The 17,166-nt window shown below is 39.4% G+C and overlaps 1 protein-coding gene across 1 annotated transcript; it reads left to right on the forward strand.

Moving 5' to 3' along the window:
- The first annotated feature begins 2,635 nt into the window (after nt 1-2,635).
- Nucleotides 2,636-16,859, forward strand: LOC126991432 (uncharacterized). Its single transcript, XM_050850200.1, has 4 exons — nt 2,636-2,698; nt 6,920-7,021; nt 10,107-10,244; nt 16,494-16,859. The coding sequence occupies exons 1-4, from the start codon at nt 2,645-2,647 to the stop codon at nt 16,755-16,757; spliced, it is 558 nt and encodes a 185-aa protein (XP_050706157.1). The 5' UTR covers nt 2,636-2,644; the 3' UTR covers nt 16,758-16,859.
- Nucleotides 16,860-17,166: the final 307 nt, after the last annotated feature.

Consider the following 17,166-nt stretch of genomic DNA (forward strand, 5'->3'; position numbering starts at 1 on the left):
CTTATGCCACAACCATCCACCATCAACAGGCTCTGCTATCACCACTAAAGTAACATTACAAGTAAAGGAAATGGCAGCACAAGACCTATTTAAACCAGCATCTGCTATAGTGGATAATGTTCTTCTACAAGAGATGGGAAATGCACCATGCCCTAGTCTGCCTAAGCCAAAGCACTTGGCAAGAACAGCAAACAGGCAGAGACAGAATTTAAGACCGACAGAGCCAAAAGAATTTTAAACTCGATGCACCTCATAGTCCTGATGACTTCCTTAGAGCTAACGTAATGGTTCGTGAACGCCGCCACCTGATCTTTGCAACAACACAGCAAATAGGACATCTAACCAAGGCGAAATCATGGTACATTAATGGCACGTTTAAGCTGCGTAGGCACCCATTTACATAGCTAATGACAGTCAATGCTTTTGTGAGAACAGAGGACTATGCAAAACAAGTCCTTGTAAGCCTTCTCCACAAAGAGGCTAAATTAACATCTGTCTACATAAGGCTAGTATCTGGAAAAAAGCTGCGAAGGATCCAGTGGAAAAAGTATAGGGATTTGCAGGGTAAAACGTTCACTCTTTGAGATTAGCATGTGAGGAGTGAGAGGTCATCATATCAGTTGCTGAAAGCTTGTACGTGCTCATCTCAGTGGCCCAGTGTGCAGCTGAATCTAACATGTACCAGTATGTATATTTAGGTTTTAAAGGTTTATACATATTTAGGTTTTAAACTTAAATTGGTTTTAAAGGTCTTATTTCTATACTTATATTCAGCACATGAATGTAATAAATGCAAATGATGAGCTGCGCTGTGCATGCTGCAATCAAAGCTCAATGCACAATGTTATTACATGAATGTAATAAATGCAATTGCATTGTTAGAGCATTGGACTTTTTTTTTTAGGTTTAAGACAAAATAAAATTGAATTATACTAGTGTGGGCAAATTGACTCCTTTAAGTAGGCGAAAACTCTTGTGGGCGAATTGGCATGTGGGCGAAATGACTGTAAACCAACCTGACGGTAAATATTTGGATAACTTACCAGCTATTGTTTAGTCCTCCTCTCTTTATTTTCTTAACTTACCATCCCTATCTCTTATTTTTATATTTCTTCTTCATGTTTGAGGGGCTGGTTAGGCTTGTGGCTGTCATTGTTGCTAACCCAGTTGCAGCGACGGGCCAGATTTGTGGCATTACCGCGTACAAGCGACAGGCCAAATTTTTGCCGTGACATAACCCCCCAAAATAGAGGATGCATAAACTGATCACAAATGCATTGATATGTATTATATGATGATATGCAGTAGTGGGCATGGTTCCACTAACCCGCTAACTTTTTCGTTAGCTGATTAGCGTTTTCGCTAACTCTGGAAACTGTTAACTGACGAATTAGCTTCCGCTAAATATAGTTCCTCCTCCGCTAACTTTAAGTCCACTAAAGAATTCATACCGATTTGTTCTTGTCCATTGTGGACAGTCAGCACCAGTTGAGCCACCTGGCACAATAATTCCAGGGCTCCCAATTTTGGGTAAATTATGCATTAAAGTAGGGTAATTAGACAATTATTAGGGAAACTTTTGGTATTTTAGGATAATGCTTCTTCCGTTTCCAACTCTTTGAACTCGGGATTTAATAACAAGAATTTGATATTTTCCACCTGACAAGAAATAAACTTAAAATAATAAATGTGTCAGTTATGGAAAAAAAGTATATGCTATACCTTTCTGGAAAACTGTCTGAGCTACAACATATTGAAATTTCAGGACACTAGGTCTGATTTTAAGAGTTTTAGAGCCAAAATACTAAACCAATGCTCAATTCATATAAAAAGTTAGCAGTTAGCGTTAGCTTCCACTAATTTCTTTATCAGTTAAGCGGTTTAACGTAAGTAAAGCTAACTTTTTAGTTATTTGATTACCAGTTAGTGAAGCTAACTTTTTGTTTAGCAGTGCCCACCGCTGATTATATATATGCGTGAGTGATGATTTTTTATCATTAATTCGCTTAAAGGGGCCTTTGACATGATCCTCGCAGCTACCGGGTTAAGATATATCCCCAGGGTAGGGGCTAAATCCTGACAAGATGACCAGAATAATGCAGAAAGGTCTTTGTACCCTTGAGGGCTTGGAGGGCAGTGTGGGACTGAGGGTGTCGCTGCCCAACAGGTCCTCTAGAGTGTGCCTGTGAATGTTAAGTCTATGTATTTAGGGATGCTTTGAGGGTTGTTGTTTTTTACAGTAAAGGAAATAACCAAAGTAATTAAGTAAGCTCAAGAGAGAAAAAAATACAAGTGAGAAAAAAAAGACCTACCTATTGCTGCCCCCATAAAAGGGTGTACAAAGGAGTGGCCAAGAGAGGTCAATTTTGGGGTTGGTGCAGTCCACCCAGCTGTTCATCCTCCCTTTAGAGCTGGTCGATGAATGGGTACCTGGGGAAGGTAAAATGTGGTAACCTGAATTTCACATTGTTTCGTGTCCTGGGGTGATGGGTTTTTCCGTACCACAGGCTCAAAAGGGCAACTGTACAGGGATGAGCACCGCAGCCACACGCACCTATAGCATATGCACCCACCTTTACCTAATAATAAAATAGTAATAATAATATTGTTTTTCCGTAACCTCTCACCCACAGTGGAGGAGGCGATGGCACAACGGCTCAAGGAGGCGCTGGACCAGGTGGAGGAACAGTTTTCACAGGTGTGTCAGTCTCGGCCAGGGGTTCCACACTGGTCTTGGGTCATGTGTCGAGGAATTCTTATTTATTTGGTCTTATATAAGTTTGAAGTTGTCAGAGGGATTGATTTTTTTGGTATCATAAGGCTGCAGTTGTTTGAGGCATTGATTATTTGGCATCATATAAGTTTGCAGTTGTTTAGGCATTGATTATTTGGCATCATATTAGTTTGCAGTTGTTTGAGGCATTGATTATTTGGCATCATATAAGTTTGCGGCTGTTTAGGCATTGATTATTTGGCATCATATTAGTTTGCAGTTGTTTAGGCATTGATTATTTGGCATCATATTAGTGTGCAGTTGTTTGAGGCATTGATTATTTGGCATCATATAAGTTTGCAGTTGTTTGAGGCATTGATTATTTGGCATCATATAAGTTTGCAGTTGTTTGAGGCATTGATTATTTGGCATCATATAAGTTTGCAGTTGTTTGAGGCATTGATTATTTGGCATCATATAAGTTTGCAGTTGTTTGAGGCATTAATTATTTGGCATCATATAAGTTTGCAGTTGTTTGAGGCATTAATTATTTGGCATCATATAAGTTTGCAGTTGTTTGAGGCATTAATTATTTGGCATCATATAAGTTTGCAGTTGTTTGAGGCATTAATTATTTGGCATCATATAAGTTTGCAGTTGTTTGAGGCATTGATTATTTGGCATCATATAAGTTTGCAGTTGTTTGAGGCATTGATTATTTGGCATCATATAAGTTTGCAGTTGTTTAGGCATTGATTATTTGGCATCATATAAGTTTGCAGTTGTTTGAGGCATTGATTATTTGGCATCATATAAGTTTGCAGCTGTTTAGGCATTGATTATTTGGCATCATATAAGTTTGCAGTTGTTTGAGGCATTGATTATTTGGCATCATATAAGTTTGCAGTTGTTTGAGGCATTGATTATTTGGCATCATATAAGTTTGCAGTTGTTTGAGGCATTGATTATTTGGCATCATATTAGTTTGCAGTTGTTTGAGGCATTGATTATTTGGCATCATATAAGTTTGCAGCTGTTTAGGCATTGATTATTTGGCATCATATAAGTTTGCAGTTGTTTGAGGCATTGATTATTTGGCATCATATAAGTTTGCAGCTGTTTAGGCATTGATTATTTGGCATCATATAAGTTTGCAGTTGTTTGAGGCATTGATTATTTGGCATCATATTAGTTTGCAGTTGTTTAGGCATTGATTATTTGGCATCATATTAGTTTGCAGTTGTTTGAGGCATTGATTATTTGGCATCATATAAGTTTGCAGTTGTTTGAGGCATTGATTATTTGGCATCATATTAGTTTGCAGTTGTTTAGGCATTGATTATTTGGCATCATATTAGTTTGCAGTTGTTTGAGGCATTGATTATTTGGCATCATATTAGTTTGCAGTTGTTTGAGGCATTGATTATTTGGCATCATATTAGTTTGCAGTTGTTTGAGGCATTGATTATTTGGCATCATATTAGTTTGCAGTTGTTTGAGGCATTGATTATTTGGCATCATATTAGTTTGCAGTTGTTTGAGGCATTGATTATTTGGCATCATATTAGTTTGCAGTTGTTTAGGCATTGATTATTTGGCATCATATTAGTTTGCAGTTGTTTGAGGCATTGATTATTTGGCATCATATTAGTTTGCAGTTGTTTGAGGCATTGATTATTTGGTATCATATTAGTGTGCAGTTGTTTGAGTCATCGATACATACATAAGATCTATCTATAATGGGAGTCTTTTATTTATTTTTTTAGAGTAAAGGAAATTGCTCAAGTTTGCAGTTAGAGGCGTTGATATGTACATTAGGTAAATTCTGTACTTCTATCTATCTATAATGGGAGTTTTGTTTATTTCTACAGTTAAGGAAACCATTTAAAAGTAATAAAGACAAAACAATAAAAAAGCTTGCCAATTGCTGCTCCTGCATAAGTAATCAGAAGGAGTGGCCATATGAGGGTCAGTTTTTGTTTTTTCTTTCCTTATTGTATTGAGGTGTTTCCTATACTGTGAAACTGGACCATTATGTTACGATTACCTCAACCCGTCCACTGCGATTGTCATGGATTTCACCTTCACTGGTAGCTTGGTAACATATGGTCCCAAGTCTTTCTCTGCTCTCTGGTAGATAGTGGAGTGTTTCCCATGTGGTATTGGTATCTTCATTGACTTGTAGCAGCTACTTTTTGTTCCATTCCTGTAGTTTGATGTCTTCTTGTAGGAAATCCACAGTCAAGGGGTTGAGTGTTCTTATGAGACACAACACAGCTAATTCCTCTTTTGTTTCTTCCCCTAATTTGCCAGCTGGATTGATAGGTACATACTGGTATTGCTATCAACCCATTAACCCGGTAGCAGCGACGGGCCAAATTTGTGGCTTTACCATGTAGCAGTGACGGGCCAAATTTGTGCCATGATTTTAACCCCAAAAAATAGATGATACATAAACTGATCACAAATGCTTTGATATATATTATGAAATGGTTTGTGTGAGGGATGATTTTTTCTCATTTTTCTCGCTTAGAGGGACCATTAAGAATCATAATCCCCGCTGCTACCAGGTTAAGTATATTTAGCATTAACTAATTTTGTATTAATGTATTGGAATTGCTATCAAGCCAGTAGGTGTATTTTGTAAGGGAAGAGAAGGATATTAAACAAAGGTGTATTTTGTATATATTTATTGGCATTATTATCAAACTATCCACTGTATTTTCACTTTGTTATAAGATTAATTTTGTTTATGAGTGATTTTCTGTTCTCCGGGATGCTCAAGCTAATAACAGTCATCCCTCAAATAGTACAGTTTCCAATAGTTCGGTTTTGGTTTTATGTGGATTTTCATAGTAGATTTTTTTAGGATTTTTGAATTTCCCGGTGAGCAGGAAATTTAAAAATCCTAAAAAGATCTTCTATGACAATCCGTATAAAACTGAAACTGAACTATTGGAAACTGTACTATTTGAGGGATGACTGTAATGTCTCCCAGTTTTATCTCTTATATTTATTTTCCATTTTCTTGTATACCCTGAATTACCCATAAACATTTTTCTCTCTACCTTTGTATTATTTCCATTTTCCATGCACCTAAACTAACAATTCTTCTCCCTTTCCTATTCATCTCTCTATCCTTCATCTCCTTTTTTATTAATTTCCCTGTTATTTCTATTCTTCTGTGCACCTAAATAACTAATTCGTCCCCATTTCTTGTTCATCTCCCTTATATACCTTTCCATGTTAACAGCAAATAGTGTCCATATTCCTCCGTGCACCTAAGTCTAACTAATTCATCCCCGTTTCCCTATTCATTTTCCATTTCTTGTTCATCTCCCTTATATACCTTTCCATGTTAACAGCTAATAGTGTCCATATTCCTCCCTCTCTACCAGCTTCACCTCTTACAATAATAATGATTCTCTTCCCTTTCCCTTTTTTTTTTTTTTACGTCTACGTCTACGCCTATAGTACCAGTAGGCTTGCTTGAGGGGCCTGGATGGTAGTCGCCCCCAGCCCGTATTGGCACAGGCAGGTGTTTATAGTGGCGCCATCTTCCTGTCTGTCATTGTTTTGCACGTCCAAGCTAACACTACACTCCCCATTCTATGTTGATTCTGCTACCTTTTCTTGAACTCCTTGTATATTGGTTTTGCCAACAATTGACTCACCGATCCTTGTTAATTCTTCCCCCTTTTCCTATTTTTCTCCCTATATCTTTTCTTTGTACATCTAAGCCTTGTTAATTCTTCTCCCTGTTCCTAATTTTCTCCCTATCTATCCTTTTCTTTGTACATCTAAGCTAACACTAGACTTGCCTTACTTTGTTAATTCTTCTCCCTTTTCCTAATTTTCTCCCTATGTATCCTTTTCTTTGTACATCTAAGCTAACACTAGACTTGCCTTTTCTTGTTAATTCTTCTCCCTTTTCCTAATTTTCTCCCTATGTATTTTTTTCTTTGTACATCTAAGCTAACACTAGACTTGCCTTTCCTTGTTAATTCTTCTCCCTTTTCCTAATTTTCTCCCTATCTATCCTTTTCTTTGTACGTACATCTAAGCTAACACTAGACTTGCCTTTCCTTGTTAATTCTTCCCCCTCTTCCTATCTTTCTCCCTATGTATCTTCTTATCATACATCTTAAGTTAACACTATGATTGCCTTGCTAATGATGCTGTCCTCCGCTGCCATGTCACACCCAGTTGGACCCGGAGGTGTTGCCCGAGGAGGAGCGGCGCGAGGGCATGGCCAAGCTAAGGGCCGAAACAGACAAGAACTTCGCCAAGGTTATGCAGAAGACGAAGGTGTATTTATTCAGGGTTTATGTTCGCCATCTATAATTATTTCTAGAATACGGTATTTTTTTGTCTCATGTTTGTTGTCTGTATCTTCAACCTTTCTTTGTTCCTCTGTTGGTATGCATGGTTCCTATCTCTGTGTTATACCTGGCATTTTCTAATTTTTCTTTGATATTAAGATTTTTATGTACAGTCAAGCCTTGGTTTATTTATTTAGTTTAATTGCCGAATATTGCTCGCACACCAAAACACTCATAAACCAAAACTAATTTCTCCATTGAAATTAATGTGAATCCCATTAATTTGTTTCATATCCCCAAAAATATTTACAGGAAATCATTTTACATGTTATTTTATAAAGAATAAAAGTAATTTTACTAACAACTAGCAATAATAAATACTAATATTCTTCTCCCTTTTCCTAATTTTCTCACTGTCTATCCTTTTCTTTTTACATCTAAGCTAACACTAGACTTGTTTTTATGTGTTACGTTTACTTATGTGTGCTGTAATATTCAGGAGACTCCCACAACCGCATACTACACTCGAGGTGTAGGCTTCACCCCAGGGTTTAGCAGCTGCAGTTTCCCTATTCTTGAGGTACCAGAACTATGTTCAAGCATCAACGTGAAGCTAACGCGACATATCATTTGATATGGAGGGTGAACAGGAGTCAGTCATGTCCAGGAGGGCATGCAAGCCGCCGAGGCTAGCACACCATTCCTGCTGTTGCGAGCGTAGAGTCCACTGTTCCTGTTTTCTCCTTTGCAGCACCATCCCTTTTAATCATCTTTTTTGGGTAAATTTTTAAAGCACAAAGAACATACACTGTAGTGCTGAAAACACAAAGATTGCAAACCAGAGCACAAATGTAATCAGACACGAGCGTGCGGGTGCTATCTCTGTGAGTGTACTATGTGAACTGAGACTAGGGTTGCCACCATTTTCTTAACACTTTCACGCACACCCTCCCATCTGATTTTCGTCTCCAAAATGCACACCTAACTGGCTATTGGGAGGCCGATTTTGGTACCTTGAGTGTACGGTATATTTTTTTTCAAAACTCACTTATCGAATTTTTTGCTCGGTTCACTTTTATGAAACTGCATACATTCCACTGTAAATTGTAAGCTCTTTCATGTGGAAAGAAAAACAATAATGTTTGTTTTATATTTTACCAAGATATCGTGAGTTGAAGTGACGCGAACCAATTTCTGAAATAAAAAACTCACATTTTCACATAGGAGTAAAAATATAACAAATTGTATTCTATAACAAAAGAAGCGGATATTTATGAGCTAATTAGCGCAACAGATGGAATTTTGATACACCAATTATAACAGTCATAAATTTGAAAAAAAAAAGAGAAAAAAATAGGTTTTTTTCAAAAATGTTAACTTTTTTCCCAATTATTTCCATAACTGTTATAGTTTTTTATTTTTATGGTTTCATCTTAAAGAACAGATCATTACCTATCCAATGGTAGTTTCAGATTTCTTATATGATGTCAAGTTCTTGAGTTAGGCTTGAAAGAAAAAAAATATTGAAAGTTTACCCCTCCCCCCGCCACACACTAACCCATCCGCGACCGCTAGAGATTTTCTGTTTGCATCACCAGTCACCCAGGAAAATTTCCCGGCAAGAAGGGTCTATCAGCTTACCTCGAGCCGACATGCCCTAGCCTGTCTACAGACCAAGTATCACACATCAGTGAGAATTACAGAATTTTTGGTGAATTTTTTTTGTCCCAGTGGCACGATAGTCGCATCAACCAGAAGCTGTGCTTTTTGACCAGACAATTATAGTGACGCGTATGTCGCGTCCACATGCGCAATAGTGTTAATTAAAATACGGAACATTATTTGTTCTATATTTGGCTGTCTTAATTGTTAAGTAGATAAAATTTAGTATTTTATAACTTGTGAGCGCATTTTTTGGTGAATCACAAAACCAGTCCATAAAATTGTTTGTCAAGGGTCGTCCTGAAATACGTGTACAGTACGAGGCATAACATCCTTCCCCCTCCCTGCTGCCTTCACCAGTATCGGGCTGTGGCTGTCAGTCATGGCATGCTAGAGAAATTTTAGTGGTGCCACCTGTCCCTTAATTAAAATATGGATTCATTCTGTATTGGAGAATGGAATATTGCATTCCTTTCTTATTTTAGATCAAGGTGGCAACCCTAACTGAGACTCTATTCCCATTGATTTCCGCTTTGAGCACGCTCATCTTGCAGTGAACAAAGGGAACCCACGCTCATGTCTTCGACTTGTACAAAGAGACACGCCAGTCCTCGTCGAAAGACTGACTTGGTTGGCTTGGCTGACATAACCTGATAGAGCTGGTCTATCGGCATCCTCCCCTCCCTTGCATGAGCCGTCACCCGGCAAGGGTTTGTTGTCCCTCCTCGGAGGGATGTACGTGCTTGACCATGATAGCTTCCATATAGCATGTGTCCCCACCCTTGAGGTGGCAAGATCTTTAAAAAAAAAGACATACAAACAGGATGCTTGTACACCAAGTAACTGCTCGTAAACCAAGGCATTTTTTTGTGATTTTTTTGTTCATAAATGAAAACACTTGTAAACTAAGGCAATCGTAAACTGAGGTTTTACTGTATATCTTTTGTAAGGCATAAGTGTCACCCTCTGTTTCATGCTGTATACTTCCTCTCTATCCATATTATACCCAGCATTTTCTCTTCATCTTTCATATAAAGTTTTTTCTCAATCTTTTGTAAGGCATCCAGCTTCACCCTTATTCCTCCTAGCTGTTCATGTTATACCCGCCAGTCTCTCTCTGTTCTCCTTTCATACTAAGTTATTTCTCTAGATCAGGTACCAAGGGTCATATTCTTAAACATTTCCACGCCCTAGCACATACTGATCTGACAAGGCTTGCATAGGAATTGTTGTGGGCATTTCCAGGTGGTAGTTTGACCCTTCCTCTGTACCATGAACCTAAAAAAACTCATTAGAACCCACCTTATCTCCTTTTTGGGCGTTTGGGAATAGTTGACATGAGAGTCAGAAGCTTAACAATACCACAAGTTTCTTCTTTATCCCTCTGAAAGCAACTATCTCCCCCACAGACGAGGCTCCACGACACGTTAAGAGTTCCCCCTCATGTGCTCCACCCGGCTGACGTGGAGCAAGCCAACCCAGTGACGGCGGAGGAGGTGGAGGTGCTTAAGCTGGAACTGGAAGGCCTCAGACAGGAGCTTCTCAATGTGGGTGTGACTGTGATTTTACTTTTTACTTGAATTTTGTAGTTTACGATTAGTTTAGTGTTCTTAATGAGGTAGAGTGTAGGTAATTCCTCTTTCACCAGGGCTTCGTGGTGCAGTGGTTAGCACACTCGGCTCTGGGGATAAGATAATTGAGACACTGCTTAAAAGAAATGAGTTCCTACACTCGATTCCACAAGTTGAGGAGAAAATTTTTAGTAAGCCTGCTGCAGTGGCTGGCGCATTACATCCTGAAATGTGATCCAATGGTTAGAAGCTAATCTACAAGCACCATGATAGAATAAAACTTGAATGGGAGGTGTATACTGTGAGAGACAGATACCATGCAATAATATGTTATCATTGTCAGAGATATAGTCATATTGAGTCCAAATGCACTGCCAAGGCCAATGGTGAGAACCCAGTATGTTATAAATGTGCAGGAGAGCATAAAGTGAAAGACTGCCCCGGGACTGAGAGGAAATGTATAAATTGTGTGAGGTACAAGAAGTCTGAAGTTAATCACTCGGCGAATAACCAGTGTTGTGTAGTTTTTCAGACTGAAATTGAGAGAATTCGTAACATAACTGATCATGGCTACTAATTCCTCAGATACAAAGATAAAATGTGGTCTGCTAAATGTTCAGTCTGTGGGAAATAAAACTCTAGATATCCGTGATCTCATCAAAGAAAAGGATCTTGACATTTTAGCGGTAACTGAAACATGGCTAAATGACTACGATGTCGCCAAGATTCGTGAGATGACGCCGGTAACTCATACCTTTCTACATGTTCCGAGGGAGACAAGAAGGGGTGGTGGTGTTGGGATATTTCTTTCAAATTCTTTTAAGAAGATTCGGAGAAAAGCATCAGAAAGGTGGAATACTTTTGAATTAGTGCAAGTCATCTGTGAAATTGATAAAAGGAAAAGCACCTTTATTGTGGTGTATCGACCTCCAGATACAAGAGCAGAGGTCTTTATTGATGAATTTCACACACCTTTGGAGTCTGTGGATATGGTGAGTGCAAATGTGTTCATCTGTGGTGACTTTAATCTATGGATCAATGATCCTGAAAATTTTTCTGCCATGGCCTTCATTGAGATGATGGACAGTTTCAACCTGATTAATAAAGTGAACGAGATGACCTCTTTAGGGGGCATGTGCTAGACTTGGTTTTCAACGATATAGACGGTGATCTAGTGCAAGGGGGGGGTGTCGATGAAATATGTTGTATATCCCCGGTGCATAAATTGGTAACCTTTGAAATTTCACACGTGAGGGAAGCAGTGCAGAGAAAAAAGATTACGTTCAGATTGCGAAAAAAATTTCAACCAGAAATATTGATTAACTCTGTAATACAGGAAATTACTATTAAATGTCGTGAAATCTATGAACATGGCTCGGTGTTGCGTGGAAATTGTGCTACCTGCCTGGTTAAGCTATATAATAGTTTAGCTAGAGATGAGTATAACAGCCTCTGTCCTCTGATTGAAAAGGAGATAGTGTTGAGAGATCATGCACCTTGGTTTAATGCGGAAATACTGTGGGCAAAAAGAGAGAAGAAGAAAAAAGAAAGACTGTGGTGTAGGCTTAAAACAGATGAGGCAAGAAGAGCATACCAGGAGGCAAGGTAAATCATCCTCTACTCATAAACTTTTGCAAAGAGGAGTCCCCCAGGGAAGTGTACTGGGTCCAATTTTATTCTGTGTTTATACTATCGGTCTTTCACATTTGCTAAGAAGGCATGAAGTTGACTTTAAACTGTATGCTGATGATACACAGTTCTATTTGTCGCTGAGTGATGTGGAAAACACTGAAGATAAGCTGAGCAGAATTATGGATGATGTTGGGAAATGGGTGAATTCTAAGCAGCTGAAGCAGAATGAGGATAAAACTGAATGCTTGATTGTGGGGAAGAACAAGGATCTCAGGAGGCTAGATATTTCCACTCTTCGGATAAAAGATGACACTATGACTGTAAAAAAGTCAGTCAAAGATTTAGGTGTGATACTTGACTGCACTCTATCATTCAAAGAACAGATCAATCAGGTGGTGAGAACGGCAGGCTACCATCTGAGAATTACTGCATTTGTCAAGAAATACCTGGATGATAAGACTATGAAGATGCTTATATATAATCATGTAACTGGTAAGCTGGATTATTGTAACTCACTTTATTATGGCCTTCCTAAATATCTGCTGAAGAAACTACAACTTGTTATGAACAGAGCTGCAAGGCTAATAAAGGGTCTGCCCCCCCGTGAGAGAATAACACCTGCACTTATAGACTTGCATTGGCTACCCATTAAGGCACGAATAGTCTACAAAATATGTGTCTTAACTTATCAAGCAACGTGACTTGGTAAACCTGGATATTTGAGAAATATACTACAGGATTTTCATTTGGACACCACCATGTCAGTGAGACACAGTACAGAACGGTATAGACTCTATGAGCCCAGGGTCAACCTGGAACTGGGTTTCAGAGCATTTGAGAAGAGTGCCCCGCGGCTCTATAATGAGTTGCCCGGGGATGTTAAGAACAGTGACAGTCTGGCAATCTTCAAGAAAGCGCTGAAGACTCACTTATTCACTAAATCCTACGTCTTAACAAATATGAGGATTGAGGACAACTTTAGGTGCTAATATTACTGTTATAATGTTAGCGGCCCTGTGGAGCGCTGCTACGGTGGCGGACCGGGGCCTGAAACTTCATCAACGGTAAACGGTAAACAACCGAGAGGGCCCGGGTTCGATTCCCGAGCGGAGCGGAAAAATTTGGGCAGCTTTTCCGATACCCTACACCCCTGTCCACCCAGCATTGAATGGGTACCAGGTATTAATCAGGGGTTGTTTCCTGTCTCCTGGAATCTGTTCCCTTCTCCTATAATTCCTTCCCCCTCCTGTCTCTCTCCGGCATATGACCACAGATGTTGCGCCATCTAAACGAAACTTTCTAACTTTTCCTCTTTCACCTTTTCCCCATACATGCCCAGAGGGTGTGATGGGTATGTATTTGCTATGCTCTCAACCTTTTAACATAGCAACCTTCTTTGTCCTCGGCATATCCTCAGAACAGACCTAGCACACCTTAACCCTTTCCTTGCGCATGGTGTGGATGTGACTATCCCCTCAGGCGCAGTCGGGCAGCCCAATGAGGGGTCTCTTTTAACCTCTGTATTTCAAAAACTATTCATCACAGCTAAAAACCAAAAACACCATTGGAAAGAGGAGGTCCAGATATATAGGAGCCGGTTATGTATGCCTTTCTTGCGAACGTACGTGTATGTTCAGGGAGTGTTGAATGTTGACACTTACATCGGTGCGTGCGGGATGATCAGCCATATTGAGGGAACTGCGGACATCTCTCCTTCAGATTCTGGCAAGGGAGTATTGCCAACTGCAATATTTACAACTATTTAGTCAAAGAATCAGTCAGGTGATAGGTGAAGCTATGCAAAAATGCCGCTACATTGGGCAAGAACATCCACCAGTTACTCGTCTCTAGATTTGCCGCGCTGGGCTGATATGATTTTCCACCAAATTTAGTGAAGAACCCACTCAATTGGCAATCCTGTGTTGTGAGAATTAGTGTTGGAACACTTTCATACGCGGGAGATTTGAGTGCGGCTGGAGCTCACAGCGAGCATTTAGCACCACCAGCAAATACGCCTAACACTTGCTGCGAGTGTTTAGCAATGAAAGGGTTAAGCATGTCTTTTGTACCCTCTTAATCCTCAGCATATACTCAGCACAGCCCCAGCACTCCATTATAGCATTATATGCTTTTGATTTTGATATTTTCGTAAAATTCACGTTATAAATTATTTTTGCTTTCAAATTTTGCCACGTGGCATCGTCATCTAGTGCAGGAAATGGGAGCACGAGGTGAGGCTACTTCTCTCTGCCTCAGTCACTCGGTGTTCCCCAAACTTTCTCTCTGCAAGTTCTTCAAGCATGCCACAGAAGAAGCAACTCTCTAAGGGTACAAGGGAGAGTTATGAGAAGGCACACCATGCAATGTGGATTCCCCAAGTCCCAGATCACCAGCAGGAGGAAACAGGACATCGGGACAGCGAGAGAGGTGGCGCGTCACCATCACCATCAGCCACCACCACAGTCACCACCACTACCACCATCACCACCAAGGCCTGGACCATCACATGCCAGCTCACAAGCCCAGCCTCTGTCTCAGAAAGCATTACAGTACTCTAGGATGAACTAAACAGATTGTATGACTGGGTGGATAAATGGCAGATGGAGTTCAATGTAGGGAAGTGCAGTATTCTGAGTGTAGGTAGGAACAACCCCTCTCATAACTATTGCTTAAATGACACTCTCATAAGCAGGTCTGGGTGCGAGAGAGATTTAGGGGTCTTAGTGAGCTCTGATCTCCGTTCAAGGGCACAATGCATTCAAGCTAGAAATCAAGCAAATGGGGTACTGGGATTTATTTCAAGGAGCGTAAGCAACAGAAGCGCCGAAGTCTTCCTCAAACTATATTTAGCATTAGTTAGACCTCATCTGGACTATGCGGTTCAGTTTTGGTCACCTTACTATAGAATGGATATCAAAATGTTAAAATCGGTGCAGAGGAGGATGACTAAGATGATTCAGGGGTTGAGAAACTTGCCATACGAGGAAAGACTCAAACAGTTAAATTTGCATTCTCTAGAAAGGCGAAGGGTGCGTGGAGACATGATCGAGGTTTATCAATGGATGAAGGGCTTTAATAAGGGGGATATTCATAAGGTTTTGTTGGTAAGAGAACCGGGTAGGACACAAAGTAATGGGTTTAAACTGGATAAATTTGGATTCAACAGGGACATAGGCAAAAATTAGTTTACTAACAGGGTGGTGGATGAGTGGAATAGGCTTAACAGTCATGTGGTGAGTGCCAATACAATTGTCACATTCAAAAATAGATTAGATAAATTCATGGACAGCGATATTAGATGGGGTTAGATACACGGGAGCTTAGGTTCAAAGGAGCTGCCTTGTACAGGCCTACCGGCCTCTTGCAAACTCCTACGTTCTTATGTTCTTATGAAATAAGGAAGCAGCTGCTTAGAGAGACAGATGTGGAGCCTACAGCTGCCTCACCCCAGGATACTCACGTCACCGTCACAGTGTCCCAGCTTCAGGCACTGGTTGAGAGCTTCAAGTGCTCAACACCACACTGCAGAAATGTAGTAACTGTGACAGCAACAAACAGCAACGTTAGGATGAAATCTTGCGACAATGAGGAAGGAAGCGCTTTCTGATACCGTCACCCTCGAGTGAATAATACCTTTTCGAAGGGGGGACCAGATGCCTCTTCCATTACTTTAGTAAGTGAAAGGCATAGGCAATGTCATGTGAAAATTTCATGCCAATCAAACAAATACATATGGCACTACACAGCAGACCTGGGAAAAAATGTTTGACAGAGGTTATCTCAAAAAGTGTTTTTTCTGGTTTAAAACACTACTTAATCTACACTTAATTGCAATTGTCTATTGCTTAGTATCATTTGAAAGAACAATAAAAGGGCTATTTTTTTGGCGGGATGATTCTTAATTTTCTTTGAAAATAATGGAATTACAGAGAGCTGAAAATTAAAAGTGAATTTTTTTTGCTTTTCTCAGGAACAAAGTAAGAGAAAGCAATTTCCTCTGGCCAATTTTTAGACATATGTCAGAGATATCCATGGTATTTTTTTTCAAAGCAATTGATTAAATATTTTAGGCTGCATCAAATATTTTCAAAATTAAAAAAAAAAATCATATATACCAAAAGTATGAACCAAATTTCATGAAATTCACATATTATAATTGAACACATACAAATAACATATCAAGATTTCAAGGTTATAGCTCTTTTAATAAAGACACTCATATGCTCCCCCCAAACAGTTCATATACACTGTCTGAATTAGATGCTTCAGGAAGAGTCAGGAATTATCGTCAAAATACTAACTTATCAATCTTTATTTTTGTAGCTCAGAGATGAATAGCGTCTTTATCAAATAGATGTACAGTCGGAAGTGTTTAGTGTTGTAAGTATGTCAAATAATTCGCACACACCTTCCAATTAGTATGCTTCAGGAAAATCATGAGTCACTCAAAATACTAACTTATCAACCTTTTTTTATAACCAATTAATTTCCATCGCTCACATAAGCTCCAGACATGAGTACTGATTGATAAGGTGTGTATGACCCAACAAACACACCCTGGACTAGAGAGGCTAACAAACACATGTCTTTCAGGAGCGATACATGAAAGCTCGATGCGAGACACAACTCAAGCACCTTCGGAGGGCCTCAGAGGAGCAGCAGAAGGTCCTGGAAGGCCCCCTGAGCCCTGCCGTTATGCACAAGCTGGAGGACACCAAGGAGAGATTGTGCCTGATCCGAGACAACCAAGACGACCTCCTCAAGGCCTTGGAGGAGGTCCGGGAAGTCACCAAGAGCCTCCCTGACAACTCAAGCCCGACCCCTGCAATGCTACTGGCCAAGGAGAGCTTTCAGTAGTAGAGAAGCAGGAACCGGTGCTACAGGTTTTAACTCAGATGGTGCCAATACCCTCCTCTATGAAGCTGAAAGCTGCCTTAGCTAACACGCTCTTCCTGCATTTTAAATATATATATATATATATATATATATATATATATATATATATATATATATATATATATATATATATATATATATATATACAGTAAAACCCCTATTATCCGGAAGCGGATTATTCGAAAAACCGGATTATCCGAAATTGATCTGGATAATGCAATTAAAATTTTTTTTTTCTATACTAAAACGTTATAAAACATCAAAAATAAATAAAAGTAACTACATATGTACTATATTAACACATTTAAAATTGATAAGAACAGTTAAAATGAATATGCTTTCTAATACGTATTCGCGAAATAGCTTGTAA

The sequence above is a fragment of the Eriocheir sinensis genome, unplaced genomic scaffold, assembly GCF_024679095.1.
Source record: "Eriocheir sinensis breed Jianghai 21 unplaced genomic scaffold, ASM2467909v1 Scaffold278, whole genome shotgun sequence".
NCBI lineage: Eukaryota > Metazoa > Arthropoda > Malacostraca > Decapoda > Varunidae > Eriocheir > Eriocheir sinensis.